Source organism: Bufo bufo, chromosome 8 (genome assembly GCF_905171765.1).
Source record: "Bufo bufo chromosome 8, aBufBuf1.1, whole genome shotgun sequence".
In the NCBI taxonomy this organism is placed as follows: domain Eukaryota; kingdom Metazoa; phylum Chordata; class Amphibia; order Anura; family Bufonidae; genus Bufo; species Bufo bufo.
Genome location: NC_053396.1, coordinates 162,397,943 through 162,423,307, shown reverse-complemented (window position 1 = coordinate 162,423,307; position 25,365 = coordinate 162,397,943). Strand labels below are relative to the sequence as shown.

The window sequence follows — 25,365 nt, the reverse complement described above, 5'->3', positions numbered from 1 at the left end:
TCTCTATCTACACTTTCTGCCTGGGACAGCTATAGAGTCCCATGGCTTTCAGTATCACTTTTATGCTGACGACACACAAATCTACCTCTCTGGTCCAGACATAACCACCTTCCATATCATTCTTCTCCTCTCACTTTCTAAAACTTAACATGAATAAAACAAGCGAATTCAGTTCAAAATACTAACAAATACATACAAGGCTGTCCACAACCTGTCCCCTCCCTACATCTCTGAGCTACTTACCCAATACATCCCCACACTTAATCTCTGATCCTCACAAGGCCTCCTTCTCTCCTCTCCTCTTATCACCTCTTCCCACAATCACCTCCAAGATTTCTCATGTGCATCCCCCACACTCTGGAACTTGCTACCCCAACACATAAGACTCACCTACAGTGGAATCCTTCATAGGAAACATGAAAATCCACCTCTTCAGACAAGCCTACAACCAGTGGCCCTGCTGCCTCTATACCGCCATGACCAACTTTACCCTCACCTACTGTGTCCTTCTCCCATATTATGTAGATTGTAAGTCCTCACAGGCAGGGCCCTCTCTCCTTCAGTACCAGTGTGTAACTCGCCTTGTTTATGCTTAGTGCAATTGTCTGTATTATGTATGTGCGCCCCTTATCATATGTACAGCACTATAGAATGAATGGCGCTTTAATAATAAATAATAATAATGTACTACAGTCCTGATCAAAAGTTTAAGACCACATGAAAAAGGGCAAAAAATCATATTTTACATTGTTGGATCTTAACAAGGTTCCAAGTAGAGCTTCAACATGCAACAAGAAGAAATGAGAGTGAGATAAAACATTTTTTGAGCATTAAAGGGCTTCTGTCACCCCACTAAAGTGATTTTTTTTTGGGGGCTAGTTAAATTTGTTATATAGCGATATATGAAAATATAATTGTGTTACTTACATTGATCCAGCAGTTTATTCAAAAAACGAAGTTTTATCATATGCAAATTCGGTCTCTACCAGCAAGTAGGGCGTCTACTTGCTGGTAGCTGCTGCAGAAAACCGCCCCCTCGTCGTGTTGATTGACAGGGCCAGCCGGGATCTCCTCCTCTGGCCAGCCCTGTCGGCGTTTCAAAAATCGCGCGCCTGTGTTGAATCGGCGCAGGCGCTCTGAGATGAGGAGGCTCGTCTCCTCAGAACTCCCTCAGTGCGCCTGCGCCGATGACGTCTTCTATTTCGGTGATGTCATCGGCGCAGGCGCACTGAGGGAGTTCTGAGGAGACGAGCCTCCTCATCTCAGAGCGCCTGCGCCGAATCAACACAGGCGCGCGATTTTTGAAATGCCGACAGGGCTGGCCGGAGGAGTAGCTCCCGGCTGGCCCTGTCAATCAACAAGAGGAGGGGGCGGATTTCTGCAGCAGCTACCAGCAAGTAGACGCCCTACTTGCTGGTAGAGACCGAATTTGCATATGATAAAACTTCGTTTTTTGAATAAACTGCTGGATCAATGTAAGTAACACAATTATATTTTCATATATCGCTATATAACAAATTTAACTAGCCCCAAAAAAAAAAAAATCACCTTAGTGGGGTGACAGAAGCCCTTTAAATTTAATAAAAACAACGAATAAACTGAAACAGGCTGTTTTTCAGCGAAAAAAGCCAAATCTGTGCAAAGATGTGGATTCATTGTCATTTTCTGTCAGGTAGTCACACGTTGTGATGGCAAAGGCAAAAAAACTCTCCCTTTTTGAACGTGGTCGGGTTGTTGAACTGCATAAGCAGGGTCTCTCACAGCGCGCCATGCAGGAAGACCCAAAAAAATGTCATCAGCACTGAGCCGGAGGATCCAATTGGCTGTCCGTCAAGACACTGGACGATCCTCAACCTAAATTAAGGCCCTTACTGGTGCTGACTGCAGCCCCATAACCATCAGACGGCATCTGAGACTGAAGGGCTTCAAAAACAAAAAAACATCTTTGAAGACCTCGTCTCCTTGAACGCCACAGAACTGCTCGTTTGGACTTTGCAAGAGAGCACCAAACATGGGACATTCAAAGGTGGAAGAAAGTTTTATTCTCTGATGAGAAAAAATTTAACCATGATGGTTCTGATGATTTCCAACGTTACTGGCATGACAAGCAGATCCCACCTGAGATGTTTTCAACGCGCCACAGTGGACGGGGCGCCATAGTGGTCTGGGGTGCTTTTTCCTTCAGTGGAACAATGGAGCTTTAGGAAGTACAGGGGCGTCAAACGGCCGCTGGCTATGTCCAGATGTTGCAGAGAGCATTCCTCATGACTGAGGGCCCTCGTCTGTGTGGTAACGACTGGGTTTATCAACTGGACAACGCTACAGTACACAATGCCCGCCGGACAAGGGACTTCTTCTAGGAGAATAACATCACTATTTTGGCCCATCCTGCGTGTTCCCCTGATCTAAATCCAATTGAGAACCTTTGGGGATTACAAGTTTACAAAAATGGACAACAGTTCCAGACAGTAGATGGCCTTCGTGCATCCGTCTTTACCACTTGGAGAAATGTTCCCACTTACCTCATGGAAACGCTTGCATCAAGCATGCCGAAACGAATTTTGGAAGTAATCAACAATAACGGCAGAGCTACTCATTACTGAGTTCATGTTTGGAAGTTGGATTTCTGTTTTGAGGGGGGTTTCTTTTTTTTTTGGAGGTGTGGTCCTAAACTTTTGATCAGCTGAAAAACAGCCTGTTTTAGCTTATTCGTTGTTTTCATTAAATTAAATGCTCAAAAAATGTTTTGTCTCACTCCCATTTCTTCTTGTTGCATGTTGAAGCTCTACTTGGAACCTTGTTAAGATCCAGCCATGCTAAATAGGATTTTTTGCCATTTTTCAAGTGGTCTTAAACTTTTGATCAGGACTGTATATGATGTCCGATTTTCATTTGCTACATAGAATAATGGCATAACCCCTTTAAGGAACATACACATTGCATTGTATGGACATGTTTCCAACCCAGACCAGCCTGGAAAACCTGTTTAAACCCGTTTAAATAAATTACTCAATATAAAAAAAAATACAGTAATGCATCATTCTTTGTAGAGTTTTAGGCTAGTTTCACACTAGTGGCAGAGGAGTCCGGTCGGCTGTTTCGGCGGGTGAACAGACTGTCGGATCCGTCCTGCCGCTAGTTCACGTGTGCCCCCGAACTGCTGCTCGGTCCCCATTGACTATAATGGGGGCGGGGACGGAGATCCGGCGGCAGCACGGCAACGCACGGTGAAAGGCAGCCGGACTAAAAGTACCGCCTGTTCACCCACCAGAACAGCCTGCCGGACTCCCCTGCTGCTAGTGTGAAACTAGCCTAAAAGATATGAAACACTATATTATCTATATTAATAATGATATAATAAATAGGACAAAGTAGCAGTAGTATTTATTGGTGCACCAAGTAAAATAGAGATTGTCTTATGACTATGGCTGTATGATTGTACAGAATCCTAGATGGATGCACTTGGAAAAATCCTAGCCAACATCTAATTAATTTTCTTGTGCAATCTTTTCCAGTAACATAACGGTAACACACAGTTCTGCCATGAATGCAGGGTGGCATGGCCTCACATAGAGAAGGAATTTTCACTTCCCCAGTGAGCCATAAACATTAGATTCGGAGCTGACCTCATTGCGCTGCTGTGTCAGACGATTGCTGGAAGCAACAGAAATAGATATTTTCTCATATGGCACAGTTTAGAGAAATTAATGTTTGTAGGGAGAAAACCCAGAAGGGGTTGTTTTGAATCTAGATGATAAAAGCAGCAGGGATCCTCTCTTCTGTTATCATCTTCTGCAAAACAAATATACAAGCTCTAATAGAAATGTTTGTAGATGAGCACTAGCAGGGGTGTAACCGGTATTCAAGGGGCCCATAGTAATCCTTTTTAGTAGTGCCTCAGCAACAAGTGACATTAGGAAGGCTCTGATCAGTGGCAGTCCTAAGACTGGGCATCGGGGGCATCTTCTCTTCTTCGTTTGGTGGAGGAGAGAAAGCCTACATAATTCAGTGTCCCATGGTGCCCTAGATACATGCAAGGTCTACCAATACACCTGGCTATACTGATCAGGATTAATTAGAAAAGTGAATAATAATGAGTTTTCTGTAGACTCCACCTTCAACATATTGCATCTGTTGCTCCTTCCATTTAGCTGACCATACAATTAGGTGGCAGTTGGCCTAGAGTTGGGCATGCACATTAAATTTGCGCCAAACGAACAATCATTCTGTCAAGAGCGATCTCTCCTGAGGCCCTCACAACTCCTCCATACACGTTCGGGTAAGAGAATTTTATGGGGAGAGAAACCAAAGCCACCGCCCGACACCTCTGGCAGCAGCTTATCTCCCGGGCGAACAAAATAATCACTTCCCCCCATGGGCGTCCGCAGGGAGGGGCAAGGGGGGGCAAGTGCCCCCCCCTGGGGCCAGCAGAAGTGGGGGGGGGGCGGCGGCGGGGCACAGGGAGATGAACGCTTCCATTGTGGAAGCGTTCATCTCCATAGTCATCTGTATCGCCGTCCTCAGGACAGCGATACAGATGACTGTGCTGAGGCAGGTGAGGGAGAGGCGTGTCCCTTTCCCTTCCTCTGATAGGCTGCAGGCACTAGGCCGGCAGCCTATCAGAGGCCGGCGCAGACGGCGCAATGACGTCATTGCACCGCCTATTGCGCCGCCTGAGCCGTACAGCACGGGACACAGGCCGGAAGAGGCCTGCATCGCATCACTGCCAAGGAGGTAAGTATAAGTGTTTATTTTTTTTGTGTACAATACTGGTGGCTACTGGCACATAATGGGGGGAGGTGTCATTACTAGCACATAATGGGGGCTGTCATTACCGGCACAAGGGGGGGCTGTCATTACTGGCACATAATGGGGGGCTGTCATTACTGGCACATAATGGGGGCTGTCATTACTGGCACAAGGGGGGGGCTGTCATTACTGGCACAAGGGGGGGGGACTGTCATTACTGGCACATAATGGGGGGCTGTAATTACTGGCACATAATGGGGACTGTCATTACTGGAACATGATGGGGGGGCTGTTATTACTGGCACATGATGAGGGGGCTGTTATTACTGGCACATGATGGGGGCTGTTATTACTGGCACATTATTGGGGGCACTATAGGGGCATCTACTGAGGCCACAAAGAAGGGGTGTTTTATATGGGGGTCTCTGTACAGTAGCATTTTATACTGGGACATATTATGTTGGGTACTTTGGGGAAGGGGGGAGAGGAGTACTATGGGGTCATCTACGGGGGCACTGAGAAGGGGTATTTTATACTTGCAAATTATGGGGGACACTGAGGGCATCTACTAGGGCATTTTATACTGGTACATTATGGGGGGCACTAGGAGGAAGGGGGGAGAGGAGCACTATAGAGGCATTTACTGGGGGCACTATATAGGGGTATTTTATACTGGCACATTATGGGGGCACTATGGGGATATTAGCTCAACTGGGGGCATTACAAGGGGGTATTTTTTGCACTGTCACATTATAAGGAGAATTATTACTACTGGGGGGGGCATTATGGTGGGCTTTATTACTCCCCCATGGTATGACCCCCTAGTAGCAGCACCAGCCTCTCCCTGCTCTGCTATTCCTCTGCCCCTTCTCCAAATCCTTATTATGAAATCTTTCTCATTAGGATAAAACACAACATCAGCTCCGACGAGCCCCCGACCAAAGTGTTGAAGTGGTGTCCGAGATCCCCAAGGGCCAAGCCAAGTAATTGTAAGTTTTCATGTGAAATATGTTTATGTTATACACATATAGCCTACACTGTGCCACACAATATACAGTATACCTCTACACTGTGCCCCACAATATACAGTATACCTCTACACTGTGCCACACAATATACAGTATACCTCTACACTGTGTAGTCTGTTCCACCATTGTTTTGTGGCGGCGGACAGAAAATAATCTGGAAGTGCCCCTCCCGAGACCAGGCTCTGGATCCGCCACTGCACAGCTCATGCGTTATTATACTTTGTGATAATGAATATGCCCCTCCCTTTCATTACATTCTCAGAAACAAGCAGATCATGGATGTCAATAAAATTATGCCCCCCCCTGGAAAAATTTCTGCGGACGCCCATGCTTCCCCCCATTCTTCTCTCCCCCAACCTAAGTTGATTGTGCGCAGTGCAACACATCTCCATCGCATAGAGTTGATCAGGTTGTTGATTGTGACCTGTGGAATGTTGGTCCACTCCTCTGTGCGAAGTTGCAGAATATTGGCAGGAACTGTCGCATACGCCGATCCAGAGCATCCCAAACATGCTCAATGGGTGACATGTCCGGTGAGTATGCTGGCCATGCAAGAACTGGGATGTTTTCAGCTTCTAGGAATTGTGCACGGATCCTTGCAATATGGGAGCAAAACCGAAAGTGTTGCGTTTATATTATTGGTCAGTGTATGTAGGGACCCATCCTATCGACATGGGTAATGTTAAATTATTCACACCTTTCCTCTTTAATATATATCCTCCATTTTTTGAGTAGAATATATCTTCACAACTTTGAGGCCCTTGGATTTAACCATTTAAGGGAACCTGTCATGTGGATATTTGATTATAATCTAACTAATTATATACAATCATTAACTACTAAAAAGTGCCTTAGATGTATTCACTTACTGGTGTGACAGGTGGTTACCTCATAATATACACACAAAGATGCCGCATGCTAATGAGCTGATTTGAGTCCAGTGATGTCAGTGAGTCCAGTGTTTTTTTAATTCAGAGATATAGCCACTCCCCTGCCCACCTGCTGCTGATTCATATGGAAACAAACTGTCAATCAGCAGCAGATGGGCGGGAAGAGTCAGGAGCTCATGAATATTCAGGACTCATCATTATCAGCTGGAGCTTTTCAATACAAGATGTTGGTAGATTGACCGGGTCAATTAAAGAAAGGGACCCAGCATTTTGCTAAGAGAATCAGTCACTTATTTATGTTGCCCTTAGTTAGGACACCATAAAACTGGTGACAGGTTCCCTTTAAAGAGGACCGTTTTCATAACTAATTCCACCCCCCCCCATGTACTAACTATTCTGGAGCATCAATTCTTATGACTTTGTGTTGTGACTAGAGATGAGGGAATTTCATATTTTGAAATTCGTTCACGCTTCGTTTGGTAGTAAAAGCAGAATTGCGTTATGGATTCCGTTACCACGGACCATAACGCAATTCTATGACGGAATGCATAACGGAATGCCATTGTGTCATAATAGAAGTCTATGGGCTTCAAAACGGATCCGTCCCGTTTCCGTTATGCAGGGAAGTCCTCTCCTGTTTAACGGAAACGGGACGGATCCGTTATGCAGGCTATAGCCTTCTATTATGATGGAATGATTAACGGAATGCCTCTAAAGGCATTCCGTTTTGCATTCAGTCACAGAATTGCGTTATGGTCCGTGGTAACGGAATCCATAACCAATTCTGCTTTTACCACCAAACGAAGCGTGGACGAATTTCATAACATGAAATTCGCTCATCTCTAGTTGTGACTTTCCTTTACTATTTGTGCTAGAAGTCATGAATAAATTACTAGCAGTCTGCAATGAAGATTCAGAGGGGTATTCCTAGTTGGGGTGTGTCCCTGTACCGTCTGACATTATCCAGTGCTGCCAATGTCACTCTGCAGGGACACCCCCCACCCTCCAGCTGATAATTGCAAACAGACATGTTTAAGAGAGGTTACAGTACAATCAGTCCTTACATTCCCTTTCCCTCTATGGCCCTCCCATAAAATGATTAACTAAATGTTAATGGTCCAGATTTACTAAAACTAAAGATGGCAGAAGCTTAGACCGGCTGCCTGGACGTGCACCACAATTATCAAAGGGGATCAGTCTGGATGACAAATCTGGTGCAGGGATAGACACTTTTCTCTCACTTGATACGTAAAGGGGTTTTCCAACCTTTTTATACTGATGACCTATCCTCAGGATAGGTCATTGGTATCCGATCGGTGGGGGTCTGACACCTGGGACCCCGCCGATCAGCTTTCTGAGAAGCCAGCGGCACTGCAGCATTCTCGATGCTTTTCCTAGGTCAGTGACGTCACGTTCATTGTTTACGTGGCCTTGGAGAAGTTCATCCCCGTTGAAGTGAATAGGGCTGAGCTTCAGTACCAAGCACACCCACTATACAATGTACAACGCTGTGCTTGGTGAGCTGCGAGCAGCTGATCGGTGGGGGTCCCTGAGGATAGTTCATCAGTAAAAAAAACAATTATACTGTATATTAGACCTAGCGATCATACAGGGGATTGTCAGAAGGGAAGCGTTCCTTCCCAGCAATCACCTGCTCGCTAGTGGAGGGGACCACTGCTATGACATGCAGCAATCTCCTCCACAGCATGGGGAGGAGCGATCGCTATGCTATCGCTCATCTCCATTCTGTCTAGTTGTTTGCCGCCAGCAAATCGTCATGTTTCAGTATGCGTTTGCTAGTTCATCAGGTAATCAGCGGCAGTATTACACTGTCAGATGATTGCTGATGAGAATTACTACGAACACCCATTAGCAATCTTCTAGCGGAAAGTCTGCCAGTATAATACAGCCTTAGGCCTCATGCACACGACCGTATTTATTTTGCGGTCTGCAAAAAACGGATCTGGAAAAAATACAGATGACGTCGGTGTGCATTCCGTATTTTGCGGAATGGAACAGCTGGCTGCGGACAATAATAGGACGTTCTATTTTTGTGCGGAACAGACATACAGAAACGGAATGCACACGGAGTTACTTCCATTTTTTGCGGACCCATTGAAATAATTGGTTCCGTATACGGTACGCAAAAAAAAAAAAGAGCCCTTAACTATAGGTTGGCTTACGTTGAGACAGATTTTTATGCCAGAATTGTGGCACATTTATGGTGCATCTCAGACCCTGTCCCTTTGCAACTAAGCTCCTCCCCTTTCTAAGCCCCACCCTTTGTTTATGTTACTTTCACACTCGCGTTTTGGCCTTCTATTTGTGAGATCCGTCATGGGCTCGCACAAGCGGTCCCAAACTGATCAGTTTTGCGCTAATGCATTCTGAATGGAAAATGATCCGCTCAGAATGCATCAGTTTGCCTCGGATCAGTCTCCATTCCGTCCTGGAGGCCGATACCAAAACGCTGCTTGCAGCATTTTGGTGTCCGCTTGATGAAACTGAGCCAAATGGATCCCACCCGGCAAACAATGTAAGTCAATGGGGACGGATCCGTTTTCTCTGACACAATCTGGCACAATAGAAAACTGATCCATCCCCCATTGACTTTCAATAGAGTCCATGACGGATCCGTCTTGGCTATGTTACAGATAATACAAACGGATCCGTTCATGACGAATGCATGCGGTTGTATTATTGTAACGGATCCGTTTTTGCAGATCCATGACAGATCCACCCAAAACGCGGGTGTGAAAGTAGACTTAGCATGTTGGGGGAAAGTGTAGAAACCCAAGATGGGCCAGACTGCCCCAATTTGAGCTATTTTTTAGACAGAATTTTGGCAGACACATTAGTAAATCTGGACCAACGCATTCATGGAGCGACTTAAAAACAACACCAAACATCTGTGAATAAAATCTGTGAACAAAGAAATGTTCTTTATTAATACATTAATAATATTACTATATAAAATTCTTTTTTTGTTGTTCTCCAAGAAGACTTTACAATGGCCCGAGAAATGTTATAAATTGTAAAATTCAGCTAGGAACATTATGTAGCTACCAGAACAGGGAAGGATTAAGACTTGGAGGATCAGTTCACTGAGACAAGTCCTAACAAGGTGATTGTGAGGGAAAGAAGTGGTGTGGCAGGGACAGTCTTTATGCTGTCACTTCTAGGCTGGAGGGGGGTTGTTTCTCTGCCATTCTGATCCTGCTGGTTTCGCATCTGCTTGTTAAATGGAACGTCGTCGATATCCAAATCATAGTTCAGTTCTAAAAACAAGAAGACATGAGAATTACTTGCGTTGCAAACCTAATAAACATCCAGGAAGTTTACAAAAGCTCATTTTTGTCAAATGTACTCCTTTTAAACCATTTAAGCATTTTCGATATTTAATAAAGTAAAAACCAGAGCCTTAAAGGGGTTGTGCAAGAATGGGGGGGGGGGGGGGTGTTAGTAAATCCCCCTATTCTGCCAGATTTACAGAGGGAAGATGACTTGCCTGCTTCTCAGCGCTGGCTCCCTGCTCCTTCTCCTGCATGCCGGGCTCCAGCGATGTCAACATTTGATTTGACATGGCTGCAGCAGTGTCCACCTCCTCTTGTGTCATGACAAATAGTCACATGACACAAGGGAAGATGGATACGGCTGCGACAAGTGATTGGCTGTGGCCATGTCAAACCCGATGTTGACATTGCTGGAGTCCAGGCCTACAAGAGAAGGAGCAGGGAGCATCGCGGATAATGGGGAGGGGATAACACCAGATAACACACAGAAGGAATAGACTGGAGTCTAGGACTCAAAGCTAAGGGAGAGGGATAGTGACCTCCTAGGAATCTCTAGACCTCTCCCTGACTCCTGCCAGTATGAGTAGACCCTGAAGGTGGAAATACTTATACACCGGAACCTTAGCCCTGGAGACCATCGAAGTCCCTAGGAGTGGTAGCATGAAATTAGACTACTGCTTCTTCCCCAGATGAAGGAACCAGCGTCTCCCTGAGGCCTAGACAACAACACATTGTATCACAGAGAGAAATGACTTTTCATCTAAGACATAACTTTTACTATCATTGGTTAAAATATTACCCCATCTAGATATAATTTTAGGTTACCCTGCCTGTGAGGATTGAAGATGTTCGTCCCTTCTTAGCAGCTTGTCCCGACGCGTTTCCCCAGTATTCGTAAAAACTGGTTCATCAGGGGACTGAGGATAAGTGATAAGATCTTCACAAACTTCAATTCTAGTAGTTGTTGAATAAAAAATAAGTTGTTGCAGGTTTCACTAATGGTAATTGCCCATCTGACATTCTGGGGCAAAAAAATTATGGTAGTTATATAGCAGACCTCCTGATGTAGTAAGGTGCACTAGTATTGCTAAATAGGTGATCTAAATACCTGTTTTTGGCACCTAGAAAACTGACCCACCTCCTGGATAACCCAATGACTGCCTTAGTATTGAAGAAAGCGCTACTTCCGGTATTTAGAATGCACGCGGCGCTGGTGGAACGCACATGTGATCCCAAAAAACGGAAGTGAGCGGGCGTCATTCTCCTCATCACTTCCTGCCTATGGAACGCAGGCAGGGGTGTGAGAGGAGATCAAGGAAGTAGATAGCGATGCTGCCCACATGAATAAAAGGGGGAGGGGAGGAATAATACATATATAAGTTCTAGATCCATGATTTTATAAAAATAGTGCATCTTTGTAAACAGAACGTCGCACATACTTATAGAAGGGGTGTATAAAGAAAGGGACTGGATAAATAAACTGTGATGACATATATTAATGTAAAAGACAGGCCCCCCATTGCGATATATATCAGAATGAACCAATTTCGGTTCGATAATAAGCAGGTTATTCTAAACTCACACACTCATTTGAGAAGATCACCATAGAGTATGGTTATTATATGAAAAAGAGGGAGACTAAATAAAACAACCGAAGGAAATCTGTTCATTTAGTCCCATGGGAAACACTGTTTTGAGGCGGTATATCTACTGGGCTTTTTTGCGGAGAATTCTGTTATCCCAGTCGCCTCCCCTTGGTGACTGCCGTATGACCTCGATGACCTGGAATTTGAGGGTACTTCATGTACCTCAAGTACATGACGTGCGATCGGTTTGTCTCTGCGATTCCTTACATCACCCAGATGTTCCCCAACCCGTCTCCTAAGTTCATGTTTAGTTTTTCCAACATAACTTAGGGGACAGCTACAGGTGCATAGATAAATCACCCCTTGGGTACGACAGTTAGCAAAATCCCGTATAGTATATGTTATCCCTGTGCTAACACTAGTAAACACTTTAGATATTAGAATAAAGGGGCAACAAACATAGTCTCCACCACATTTGTATGTTCCCGTTGGTTTGGGATTAAGCCATGTAGTGGTTCCTACTGGTTTTTGGTAATGACTGTGTACCAATCTGTCCTTTAAGGATCGTCCACGTCTATATGTGATCGCAGGTCTAGGGGGGAGCACATCTTTTATGTCTAGATCAGTCAGGAGAACATCCCAAAATCTACTTAGGATACCCCTAACTTTCTGATTCTGATGATCAAATGTGCCGATAATTCTGATGACATTATCCCCTTTTTTAGCACTCTTAACTAACAAGGCTTGGCGTTCAATTTTGCTAGAGTGTTGAAAAGCATCCCTCAGAACTTGATTGGGATATCCCCATTGTTGGAATCTATTACACATATCGGCTGCCTGGTGATGGAATGATTCATATGAGGAACAGTTTCTTCTAACTCTAAGATATTGTCCCTTTGGGATACCGTGTTTTAAAGAGGACCTTTCACGAGAATAAAAAATCTAAACTAAGCATACAGACATGGAGAGCGGCACCCAGTGATCTCCCTGCACTTACTATTATCCCTGGGCGCCGCTCCGTTCTCCCGGTATAGGCTCCGGTATCTTCATATGTTCGGCTCAACTGGGTGGAGCCTGCCGGCGTCTCCTTCTCCCAGGCTGTAGCGCTGGCCAATCGCAGCGCTCAGCTCATAGTCTGAGAGTTTTTTTTTTCTCTCAGGCTATGAGCTGAGCGCTGCGTTGGGCCAGCGCTACAGCCTGGGAGAAGGAGACGCTGGCAGGCTCCACCCAGTTGAGCCGAACATATGAAGATACCGGAGCCTATACCGGGAGAACGGAGCTGTGCCCAGGGATAATAGTAAGTGCAGGGAGATCCCTCTTTAAACTCCTCAGGGTGATAGCTGTCCCACCGCAACAGGCTATTGGTAGCCGTTGGTTTTCTGTAAGTTTCGGTATGCAGCTTACCCTGACGCTTAGTGATGCGTATATCCAAAAAGGCAATGCTATCTCTGTTACTCTCATATGTGAAATTGAGACCTATATTGTTGATATTAAGGTGAGTAACAAATTCAGAGACAGAGTCACTGGTGCCATCCCATATGATAAACACGTCGTCAATGTATCTACCCCAAAATAATATATTCGGGGCCCATTGACGACATGGCTCATTAAACACAATGGTGTCCTCCCACCAGCCCAGGAATAGATTGGCATAACTGGGCGCACAGGGGCTACCCATTGCCGTACCCCTGAGCTGGTGGAGGAAACGCGTCCCAAATATAAAGTAGTTGTGCGTCAATATAAATTCAAGTGACTGGATAACAAAATCAGAATGACACTTGTATTGAGTCCCTCTTGTACTGAGGAAATATTCTACAGCTGTAATCCCCCATTTATGAGGGATGCTGGTATACAAAGCCTCTACATCAATAAACGCCAACAAAACATTATCATCTACTTGGATATTGTCGATCTTAAGTAGTAGATCCGTCATATCTCAAATATAAGAGGGCAAGGATGACACAAAGGGACGCAAGATGTTATCAACATATGTGCTGAGACTATGGGTGATTGATCCTACCCCTGATACAATAGGATGGCCCAGAAGGGGGGGTACCCCTTATGGATTTTGGGAAGTGAGTAGAAAGTGGGAATCTGTGGGTGTGATGGTACCAAGAATTTCATCTCATGCTTAGAAATCAAACCCTTCTCAAGGGCTTGTATAAGTATAGACTCTAAGTGGTCAGAGAACCCAGCTGTCGGATTTGATGGAAGAATGGAGTAGCATGTCCTGTCATCCAATAATTTAAGTCACATATTGTGATATGTGGGATGATCCATTATCACAATATTGCCAACCTTTATTAGATGGTTTGCATACACACACAAGCGAACAACAAAATGTAAAACAAAATGCACTTAGCTTAAAGAAGAATGGAGGAGCAGGAGATCCAAAGGATCAACACACCAGCTCAACCAACTCCAGCAGGAAATATCAACTGCATGGTAAGCAGTGTGAGTCAGAACTAAATAGAGCCTCAGTAATTACCACAAGCTGCACATGACAAGAGTTGTGGTTATTACCAAACAACAGCACTGCAAGATGAAAACAGAGAGACTGTCAGATACGCTCACGTGGCGCCAGTCTCTCAGATCTTCTCACCTCTGTCATGGGAGGGACAGGGAGCCAGCGCTGAGAAGCGGGTAAGACGTCTTCCCTCTGTAGGTATGGCAGAATGAGGGGGTTTGCCAACACACTTCATTCTTGCACAACCCCTTTAAAGGAATTCTCAAACTTCAATGTGTTTTTTAAGTTACTTCAACTACCCACCCACCAAGAGGGACCTTTCAAGGGAAGTATAGTTACGTGCCTTGGTCGACAAGTTACCATTGTGGCCAGTCATTGGTTGCAGAAGCACAACAAGACCCTTTTATGTACTAGTAGTTTAGATGTGGGGCCTAAAGCAAAGTGAAAACAATGATGGTGGGCCCACAGAGCTGAGTATCAGGGAGCAGGTAAGTATGCTTCCCTAGACAGGGCCCCCTGGGTATGGGTTGGGGATAATTTAGAAACGCATTTACGTTGAAAAATCCCTTTTAAACAATGTAATATAATTACCATTGAGAACTCAGCTTTTAAGTCAGAACATAAGTATTTGACCATTTACATCATGATCTTCCATTGCTAAAAACTGATCATGAGGGCTCCAAGTAGTCAACACAAGTTCATGGATGTGTACATACTTCTGAAGGGTGACAAGGTGTAAACTAAAGCATAAAGGTTACCAGAATGTGGACCGGGGTGCAATTTATGAAACTGACTACAAGAAAAAAACTGTCTCTATTGCCCATAATAACCAATATCAAAGCAGCTTTCATTTTTCAAGAGAAGAATAAAAGTTTAAAGCTACACTGTGATTGGTTGCTATGGGTAAGAAAGCCAGTTTTCATCTATTCTAGACTGCTATCTCCACCATGATTATACAACTGGGATCAAAAGAGCTCTTCAAAATGCAAAATTAGTTCTTATTTAGTTCATTTAACCCTTTCTTCCCCCCACTTATTTGGTAAAAGCCAAGAGACAAGCCTAGTAAAGCTCTGAACACTAGAGGACTACAGAGTTGGCCAATAAAAGCAATGTATACCATGGGCGCCTATCCATTTTAATGGATTCCCCTGTTATGGTTATGTTTTATTGCAATGACACTGTAGGGAAAACACATTAAGGAGTTCCTGCAGGACTTCAACATCCATGTGATAGGCCATTCATATTTGATCAATCGGAGAGGCGGAAATTCAGTACTAGGTACAGCCACTCATAGGAACAAACCACTGAGCCCATATAAACAGTGAAAGGCATTGTCGGACTGGCCATAGACCCTACAGAGAAATTTTCCTGTGGGCCAATGCCCAGGGGGTCACCCGAGCCCCCTTCATGGCTGCTGGCTAGGTACATAATGATTTGATGCTCTCAGCATTAATTCATTTAATACTAGGAGCATCAGGTACTTATGCACCTGGCCAATGGCTGCAGGTGCCCTTCTGAACGCAACTGTATCACCATTCTCAGGAGGAAGCACAGCTCAGCAGGGAGTGTGTGAAAATCCTATTCACCCTAATAGATCTCTATTAGGGTAAATAGTAGAAGGGATCAAAAGATCCCAGGTTGTAGCCCCCCAAGGGGGTTAAAAGTTATGACTGTAAAAATAAAAAGTTAAAAGTATTAAAAGTTTAAATCAATCCCCCATTTCTCAATTTTACATATAAAAATATATTAGCAATAAAAAAATATCTGGTATTGCATGTCCAAAAATGTCAACTATTAAAATTTTAAAAATATATTCCTGTTCGGGCAAGGAAACCCTGAAGACGCCATGTCTGGTAGCGAAACATGTTGGGGGGCAGACTATGATCAGTTTTTAAGCTTAGCAGAAGATGCTCTGTAGTAATTGTGAGTAGGATCAGCAGTCTGTCAGAAAAAGGATGGGGCTCCAGTGAGTGCGCAACAACTGGGTCCTGGCCAGGCAGCCTGCAAACTGAAACATTGTTATAAACATGGCAACAAATGTGTCAGTAACTTGGTAAACATACAGAGCGCCTCTGCAACAGTCTTAAAGCACTCTCCAATTGCTTTTAAGAGAGAAATTAAAAGTGAAGTTTTAAAAGTACAAATTAGGCAAATGCAAGAAGTGGTGATTTGTGGTCAGCAGACCAACTGTAAATTGTGAAAATTCCACCACCCGTTTAGCATCTTGTAGGGTCATCTTGTAATTGCTGAGAAACCTAGGTCAGGATTTGGGGGATCCTATATCTCATTATACAAGAATCATGTTGTGCATTATTCTTGTAGGTTTGTATAAATCTTGTGTTGTAACATCATTGAGTTGATCACTGTGCGCATAACCTCACTATTCTGATATCATGTAGTACAACATCACTATGAGCATTATTGTGCTACTGTGCACTTTATGACACTATTGTAACATAATTCTGAGCATTACTTCAGTACTGTGACATCACTGAGGGCATTATCCCCACAGTGTGACATCACCGTGTGCATTAACTCTGTGCATTTGGGAGACCAAAATAATCATTAAACTTTCTGCTAAAAATGGTCGTGTTTGAGTTGGGCCCAATTCCAAGGTTTGCTATGAGGACTAATGGTTACTTGTGAAGCCCCTGACAATAAAGTTCCTCCAGCGTAAAAATGTGATCAACATGGCTCTTGGGCAAGATCCCCCACCAATACTTTCCATCAGGGGGACCTCTAATGGAATGTGAACACCACTAGATTATAATGTGAACTATTTAATTAGCAAGACTTGTTATTTTTGTCGTCTTAATGCCCCGTATAGTTGTGTATCTGTGCTATCAATACTCAGTACAACTGAATCATATCACTTATCTTGCCAGCTCAAAAGCTTGCATGCAAAGTTTAGATAACTATGATAAATGACTCATTTATTGTAACAATAATTGCATTAATTTAATCTCTCCAGGCTTGGAAATGCTAGTTTAGAAGAAACTTTACAAATTCCATTCAATGACATAAAAGAAATAAATCTGCAAGATTTATTTTACACTTGAAACTGTTGTGGGTTAATTTAAGTCAAGCTGATCTAGTTAGAATGGGAACTTCTAAATTCCTTGGAATGTCCTGTGACCCCCCCAAAAGGGTCTAGTTCAGACATGTCCAGTTTTGCTATTTCTATGGATTAGTCTAACTAAAAGGTCATCTCCTGCAGTCCGATAAATGACAGAACAGTCAGGGGTCTGAGCAGAGTTCTGCCGCTGTGTTATCACATGACACATGGAAAATTGCTGATAAAAATGTTTTTACAATAGTTCTGTGGTCTATGGATGGGAAGTTTTTAAGAAAAGCTCCATCTTTAAACTGCCTTAAAGGGGCTGTCTAGTTTAAAAACTCTCTACTAAGGCATAGGGCAGGGATCAGCAACCTTTGGCACTCCAGCTGTTGTGAAACTGTTGTCGTTTCAGAAGGTTGCTGATCCCTGGCATAGGGAGTCAATAGAAGAATTCTCCCATTGATAATTCTCCTCCACACATTACATAGTCCATCAACTGTGTAATGCTCCACTTTGCCTGTGGAGGCACTGTAAGGAAACTGAACACTTTCTTCAGTAATCCCACCCAGATTAAAGCTGATCCCTGGTGGTCCCAGCAGGCAGGCACTCTAAGATCAGCTTACTGTTGGTGGAACCTTGCTAACAGAAACTGCAAGATGCCATAAGCATCCATCAAGAATGTGAATTATTGGAAACTAATGACATTGCAGGTTTACATTGTTGTTTCAAAGTCACGTTTCCATAGTCAAAATGAATATGTAAATTCTGCTAGTATCACATGGGGGTTTGATAGTCCAGGAGCATACGTAACTACAGTGGCTGCAAAAACTGCAGATGCCCAATGGCCCCCACCACCACTCAAGGCAGCAAAGCTATCAATGCCAAATGATGTAGGGTTATAAGGGCCATGCTACGGATTTTGACCAGTATTTTCCCTAACTGTAAGGAAGCACATTAGTTACATCTGCCTACGTTCAGCTGTGAACAGTGAGGCCACTATATGTTGACCTGGGACCACTGTGCTGGAGTGGATGCTTTGCATGAACATCACACAATTGCATTAGCTCAAGCTCTGGCCACTCGCTGATAAGATTATTTTCCATGTTACACAGTAACACCTGTTTAAAAAGCATAGAAAACAAAATTACCCTGTGCAAATGTTCTCGTGACATCTCAATTAAGAGAAACCAGGGCTCGAATAATCTGCTGTAAACAAAGCAACGGGAATCAGTCTTATTAACACCTCATTTAGGGCCTTTAATTGTATTAATTGCTTTGTATTCATCATGTGTTAGCTTATTCCAACTAGTATCTTCACCCTGCCCTAACATCCAATTTTTTCCCCCCCGCAAAGGTCAGGGCAATGGTTCTTGGTTTTCCCAAATACAACTGTACAGAAGCACCAATTTGTAGCACTTCCATGGCCTCTATGACTATACATATAATTTTCACCAAGAAGGGTGTATGCAAAGAGTTATCTTCCCAAGAAAGGTGACTATTAGAGATTCCACTTATGAAATTCGTTGACACTTCGTTTAGTGGTAAAAGGTGAATTGCGTTATGGATTCTGTTACTACGGACCATAACGCAATTCTATGACAGAATGCATAACGGAATGCCTTTAGAGGCATACCGTTATTCCTTCTGCCATAATAGAAGTCTATGGCCTGCATAACGGATCCATCCGGTTTCCGTTATGCACGAGAGGACTCCAGCATAACGTAATTTCATAAGCGTAAATTTGCTCATCTCTAGTGACTATCTCTAGACCACGATGTGCCTTTGTGGAAAAATACAATAGCAACTAAAATAATAGGCCGTTTTTGAGTATTACACTTCCCAAATACATCATTGTGAATAAGCCCAAGGGATAAACCTATGGAATTCAAAAACAGAATCTTTTAAACAATGCCCAATGGTTCAACTATGATATATGGTGGGTTGATCATCTGCTGCTGCATTGGGAGTCTGCCATCAGATATTTCCCATGGAGAAGGCAGTTACAGGGGAGACCCTAAAGTAAAAGAAAACCTCAACCTAAATTTAAAATGCCCTCCACGGTCTGTTTCAGCCAGCCAAAGCACCACACCCTCATGACCTAAATTATGTCCTTATATGTGTTTTCATCAACATCCTTTAAAATATTCATTTATGAAGGGAGTTGTAATTTTGTAATGTTTTACCTTTTATTGCTCCCGTTCTGGGCTGTGGTCACATGACCATGTCCATGCAGCTTTTATTTCCTGTGATCTGTCCATGGGCGGGGCAGTGATAGGGAAGTGTCTATGTAACTAGCTGGGTGGGAGGAGCTATACACTAGCTGGGCGCTGTTAAGGGCGGTGCTGTAGCTGTGGCAGAGAAAGGAGAAGTGCATCATGGGTTTGGTTGGATTGAGCAATAGTAAGTGCTACATACAGGATATAAAACTAGGGGAATTTGGGTCAGGAGAGTGCAAATTGGAAAGAGAGACGTACAAGTAAGCAATTACGTAAGCATGTCTGTAAAAAAAATCATAGAAATCCTGGAAAAAATAAACTTTAATATCAAAAGGGCCATGATGGAAGCTAAAAATTATTTGAAAACTTTAACGCAACTTTATGCTATTAAAATAAATACATAGGGGGTCATTTATTAAGACCGGTGATTTATATGCCAGTCTTAATCCCCTTGCACTGGTGGTAGATGTGCCAAAGTTTTGTAGAGGTGCAGGCTTCTACATAACTTTGGCACTTGGTGCCCCTGGCCATGCAACACGCTTTAAACTATGCCAGCTCCCTTGCTAACATAGTTTGAAGGGAACCTGTCATCAACTTTATGCTGACCTCACTGACAGAAATGCTGATTTCAGCGGTGTGTCACTCATGGGCTAAAAGTAAGTGGTTGCTCAGAACCAGCATCATAATCATTGCAGCCCAGGCCTTGAATAGAGTCAAATCTACATGAGAAGAGTCAGAGTTATTCATAATCTCCTGCTCTCCCACCCATCAAAACCAGGACTCTTCTCAGGTGGCCGGGACTCTTTTCCAGGCCCAGTCTACAATGATCGTGATGTTGGTTCTCGGCAACCACTTATTTTTAACTTATAAATGACAGACCGCTGAAATCTACTCGCCTGTCTGTACTTTATTCTGCAGTTAGTATGGGCAGCATAAAGTTGATGACAGGTTCCCTTTAAGACCATTTTCCACGCCATAAACTGAAGCCGGCCCGCATTCTCTTCCCCACCAATGCCAAGGCCCCTTTTTCGCCAACCTTGGAAAAGTGGTGTGAGCGTGGAAAAGTCACCGATTTTGCCGCAAAATCCCTCTGTGACAAAATCTGCAACAAAATACACCAAAAAGTGTACCCCATAATGCTTTTTGTATATTTCGCCTATGACAAAAAATATATAGACAATGGTACAAAAGTAACGACTCGTGTACCAGGTATGAAACATATGCAGTAAAAAAAAAAGCTCAACAAAGGGAAATATCCTGCTTCAGAAGGGGTTTATTTCTCAGTTTTAGGCACAGGAATGACTGGCCAGCAAATGTCAGTCAGCAATATGGAAAATCACTATATGCCAAAATGGTTATGTTTATGTTCCTTAAATAATCAGTCCCAAATGCTAGAAATTTGTTCTATAGAACATAACAAATTGAGAATTGCTGTAAATTTTTCTCGGTTCTTAATGATTAAACGCTATGTTCATAAAAGCAAATGTATGGGCATGCGAACAAGATTTACAATTTCAACAATGGGAAAGATTTTCCACATATAAAATGATTTCCACCATTACAGATCTTGCAATGCATGTCACTTTAAAGCCGGCCATAGACATAAAGTTTAAAGTGCAGATGGACCAGGTCAGTTCAACCATTAATATACTATACATAAAAAAAATTGGCAAAATCTGCAGGTAGCATGAAAAATAAAGACAAAAAAGACGAACTGGGCAATTGTACCTTTCACTAAATAATGATATTTGTGGAAAATTGGTCATTACGGGTGATCTTCTTAAAAAGGTTTTCTGAGACTTTACAACTGATGACCTATCCTCTGGTACCTTATCACTGGGGGTCCGACACCTAGGACCCCCGCCGATCAGCTGTTTGAGAAGGCACCGGCTTGGTAGCAAAACGGACTTCTCTCAGCTCATCAAGCACAGCACCGTACATTTGATAGCAACTGTGTTTGGTATCACAGCTCAGCTCCTTTCACTTCAATGGGACTGTGTTGTGTCTAGGCCATGTGACCACTGAACGTGTCGTCCGTCACATGGACTAAGGGAAGCTGAGAGAAGGCCGCAGTGCTACTGCAAGTGCTGGTGCCTTCTCAAACAGCTTATCGACTGTGGCCATGGATGTTGGACCCCCATTGATCCGATACTGATGACCTATCCAGAGGATAGCTCATCAGTAGTGATGAGCGGCAGGGGTCATATTCGAATTCGCGATATTTTGCGAATATTTTGTAGAATATTCGTTGAAAATTCGCAAATTCGCGATTTTTTTTTTACTCAAAAAATCGGAAAGGTAATGATTGTGTAATATGCGAATTTTCAGATTAGAATTTTTTATTGCGAAATTTTCAACTTACAACTATTAGACAAAGAAGATTATATCACTATATTAGCTAAATTGCTCTATTCGATTTTTTTTGAATATTCTCTATATTGCTATAACTTCGTTTTTTTCGATTATTTCGTAATATTCTAAAACAAGAATATATAGCAATATAGCGAATATTTAAAAAAAACGAATATAGAGCAAAATTCGCAAACACTACTACTCCTAAAGTCAAGTATATTGCAGCCTTCTTTTTGGCCCACAAGCTAGAAGCAGTGAGGGATCATGTGTACTGATAAAAAAATAAAATAAAAATCTAAAAAAAAAAAATCGAATATTCGAAATTTCGAATATATATAACTATATTCGAAATTTTCGCGAATTTTCGAAGTACCTATATTCGCGATAAAAATTCGAAATTCGAATATTCGTGATCAACACTACTCATCAGTAGTAAAGTCTCTGAAAACCCCTTTAATGGGGTTGCATCTAAATCCCATTCACTTTAATCCAGATATGCTGCAATGCCAGATACAGTCCATGAAAAGGCGTGGCACCATTTCTAATAAAACCATATCCTTTCTTCAAGTGCTGGACAACCCCTTGAAGGTCTTATTCAAATATTACTGATCTGATCAGTATTTGATCAGTACTTTGCAACAGTATTTGAAACCAAAATCAGGATTGGATGCAAAGAAGTATAAATGTTTTCATTCTATCTCCTCTGTATTTAGGATCCAATAATGATTTGTTTTCAAAATACTGACTAAATCTGTAACATGTGACTAAAGGTTTTCTTAGGCTAGTGGTTTCACACTAGCACTCGGATCTCTCTGCATTCCAGCATTGCTGGAAGCTTGAAAGTCTCCGTCCGGCCCCATTAAAGGGGTTGTCTCATCATGGACAATGGGGGCATATCGCTGGGACCCGCACCTATATTGAGAACGGAGCGCTGCAAGTGAAGGAGGGCGAACTGTGCATGCGCAGCCGCCCTCCATTCATTTCCTGAGTTCTGTCTCGGCTATTTCCGTCAGCCCCATAGAAATTAATGGGAGCGGGGGCCGCGCATGCGCGGTACGCTCCAATTCACTTTTATGGGGAGCCAGCTTGGTGGTGGCCGGACCGGAGTTCTCCGTTCTCTATATAGATGGGACCCGCACCTATAAGACAATAGGGGCATATCCTAGCGATATGCCCCCATTGTCTGTGATGAGACAACCCCTTTAACTATAATGGGGACCGGTGGAGATCTGGCCGCAACCCAGCAAAGATGCCAACAATCGGCTGGAAGAAAACCACTGAGCTAATGGAAACTACACAGGGGATGAATAATCGTAACTATGATCATTCATCGCCCATACATTCACATTTTGTCAGCACACATCCCTTGTTTACACGGACTGCATTTTTAGGGGATCCGATCGGCCAACAAATGTGTTTAGACGTGCTGATGATAGGCCGATTAACCATTCCTTTTAGTCTAGGAAAACCTGATTACTGGCCAGATTTACAAATTTAAAACAAAATGCCTGAATAAACTCTGAATGACCTCCATGGAAAAATGCTGTATTCGGTCTTATCTGTTGAGGATAAACACATCCCCTGCAGTGCTCTGCACAGCTATACCATAGGAGCCCCCAGAGAATACCGCCTTCAGCTTTACTGTACAATACCACTCAACACCCTGGTGTGTACCCTCGGCCTTATGGTTGTTAAAGACACGTTATCACCTTATCACATGCTATGCTAATTACCCCAGGAATCCTTAGGGTTTCTTCAAAGCTTGAGACTATGCATATCAGCGCAAACAGCCATTTACTGTTAAAGACCATTTCCCCCCAATGTAAAAATATTCCAAGTAATTATAAGTCTTTGGGTCTCTCTTCTGCCAGGCTGTTTAAAATTCTAATCAGCTATTGCTCGGTTACAACAGTTTTTTGGAAAATTTGGGTGCCGTGGCATATCCTACCACATGTTAGTGGTGTGGCTGGGTGGAATGGCGATGCTTATGTTCTGGGGGAAGGGGGGGGGGGTACCAACAAACCACTCTGCTCTGTCCAAGATATTTACATACAGGGCTAATGGTACCTTTACCCGGGCAGATTATCTGATTGTTAACAAGCCCCGATCGACTTGTTAAGTGCCATATATACAAGCAGCATTTATAGTTTCTATGTGGATGAGTGATTGTTAATATATTTCATTTTCAAACAGTTTGCATTTGTTGGCAGCACATCCCCTACATACATGGGGAGATGTGGTGCCGACAAATAATAATTTTTAATGGCGCATACAGGATGAAATCAGCGGACAAAGAGCATTTGCTTGTTTGTCGGACGTTAGGGAGCAAATTCACATGGGAATGTTGGATTATTAATAATAATAAAAAAAATATATAATATAAAATAATATATTAAAATAATATAATAGTTATAATAATTATAATATTATAATTTTCCTATCCAAACCCCACGCAGCATAAATTGACCTTCAGTATGGACTTCAAATCTGCAGCCTGTCACTTTCCATGGCAAATATGTGTGTAATACGGATGTGTGGCATTATCTGCAGCAGACTTTTCCACAGTATTTTCAGTCACATGTGGAGGTACCCAGGGGTATAGCTAAAGGCTCACGGGCCCTGGTGCAAGAGTTCCGCTTGGGCCCCCGTCCCTCAGTGCTTGTTGGCAAGGGGCAGGGTAGCACATAGCTTTCCTGCTGCCAGAGGCAAACATTGAAAGGGCACCCCCTCATGCCAAATTCTTGACCTAAACCCTTCTCTCCAGCCAGAGGTGTAAATTGACCAGCATGCACTTTCTATAATGCCAGTGTCTTATGTGGCACAAGGGTTTTTGGGCCCCCTCCGGCTTCTGGGCCCGGTAGCGACTGCTACCTCTGCACCCCCTATAGCTACGCCCCTGGAGGTACCCTAAAAGAAACGGTTCAGCTGTCCCCCAATTTTCCTAGAAAACAGATAATGTTAAAAATTATTTCAATAGTGACCATAGAAAGAATGATTGTACCTGAACCTTCAAAAATGTTTCTTTAACCCCATTACAAATCCCCTAAAAATCATTTTTGTTATATATTTTATTAACTGATTTTACTGTGTTCCTATCAAAACAGGCGCCTAAAATTTGAGCCTGTCTGCGCACTTTTCACTGCAGCGCGTACAGAATCCGTACACTGTAGCCATGTATGCACGGATTCTGTGTTCTACAATAGACACTGCAGTAAGCACAGGACTGGTCTGAGCACACATCGCTGATTCTTCTCGTGTCCGCTCTGTGCAGGAGACCCTGTACAGATGTGCTATGCTAGGCTTGAATGGGCACAGGCAGGAGCTCTGCATAGCACATCACTGCTCCTGCTAGTGCCCACTCCACTAAAAGCACTGCATAGTACATCCCTGCAGGAGACCCGCCATCCTTATCAGGGGCCGACTGGGAACTTAAAGTGGCCATGGAAAAAATACTAAAAGTGGCCAAGATTTGTAGTCTGGTCCGAATTAATGGAAGGCAGGGCCAACACAAGTAGGCGGGGCCAACAAAACCATATTGCGGCACATTATACTACCTCAACAGAGCCAAATACCACAGTATTACTACCCCCAAAACAAAAAAATATATCCCCAAAAACTTCCATTGGCTGGCCGTAAGGAAGACTCAGGCAGCCCCCTGGTCATCGGCCCACCGGGAAATTTCCCTGTAAGGTCTCTGGTCAATCCACCCCTGATCATTATGCTATG

General features: G+C 43.3%; 1 protein-coding gene across 1 annotated transcript in view; it reads right to left on the bottom strand.

Annotated features, from left to right (window-relative positions):
• Positions 1-9,583: 9,583 nt before the first annotated feature.
• Positions 9,584-25,365, bottom strand: part of GPC3 (glypican 3) — a 712,927-nt gene continuing 697,145 nt past the window's right edge. The window contains exon 8 of the mRNA XM_040442690.1: positions 9,584-9,945. Coding sequence (XP_040298624.1) covers positions 9,764-9,945 — 182 coding nt within the window. The 3' untranslated portion in view covers positions 9,584-9,763. The remainder of the gene's footprint in view (positions 9,946-25,365) is intronic.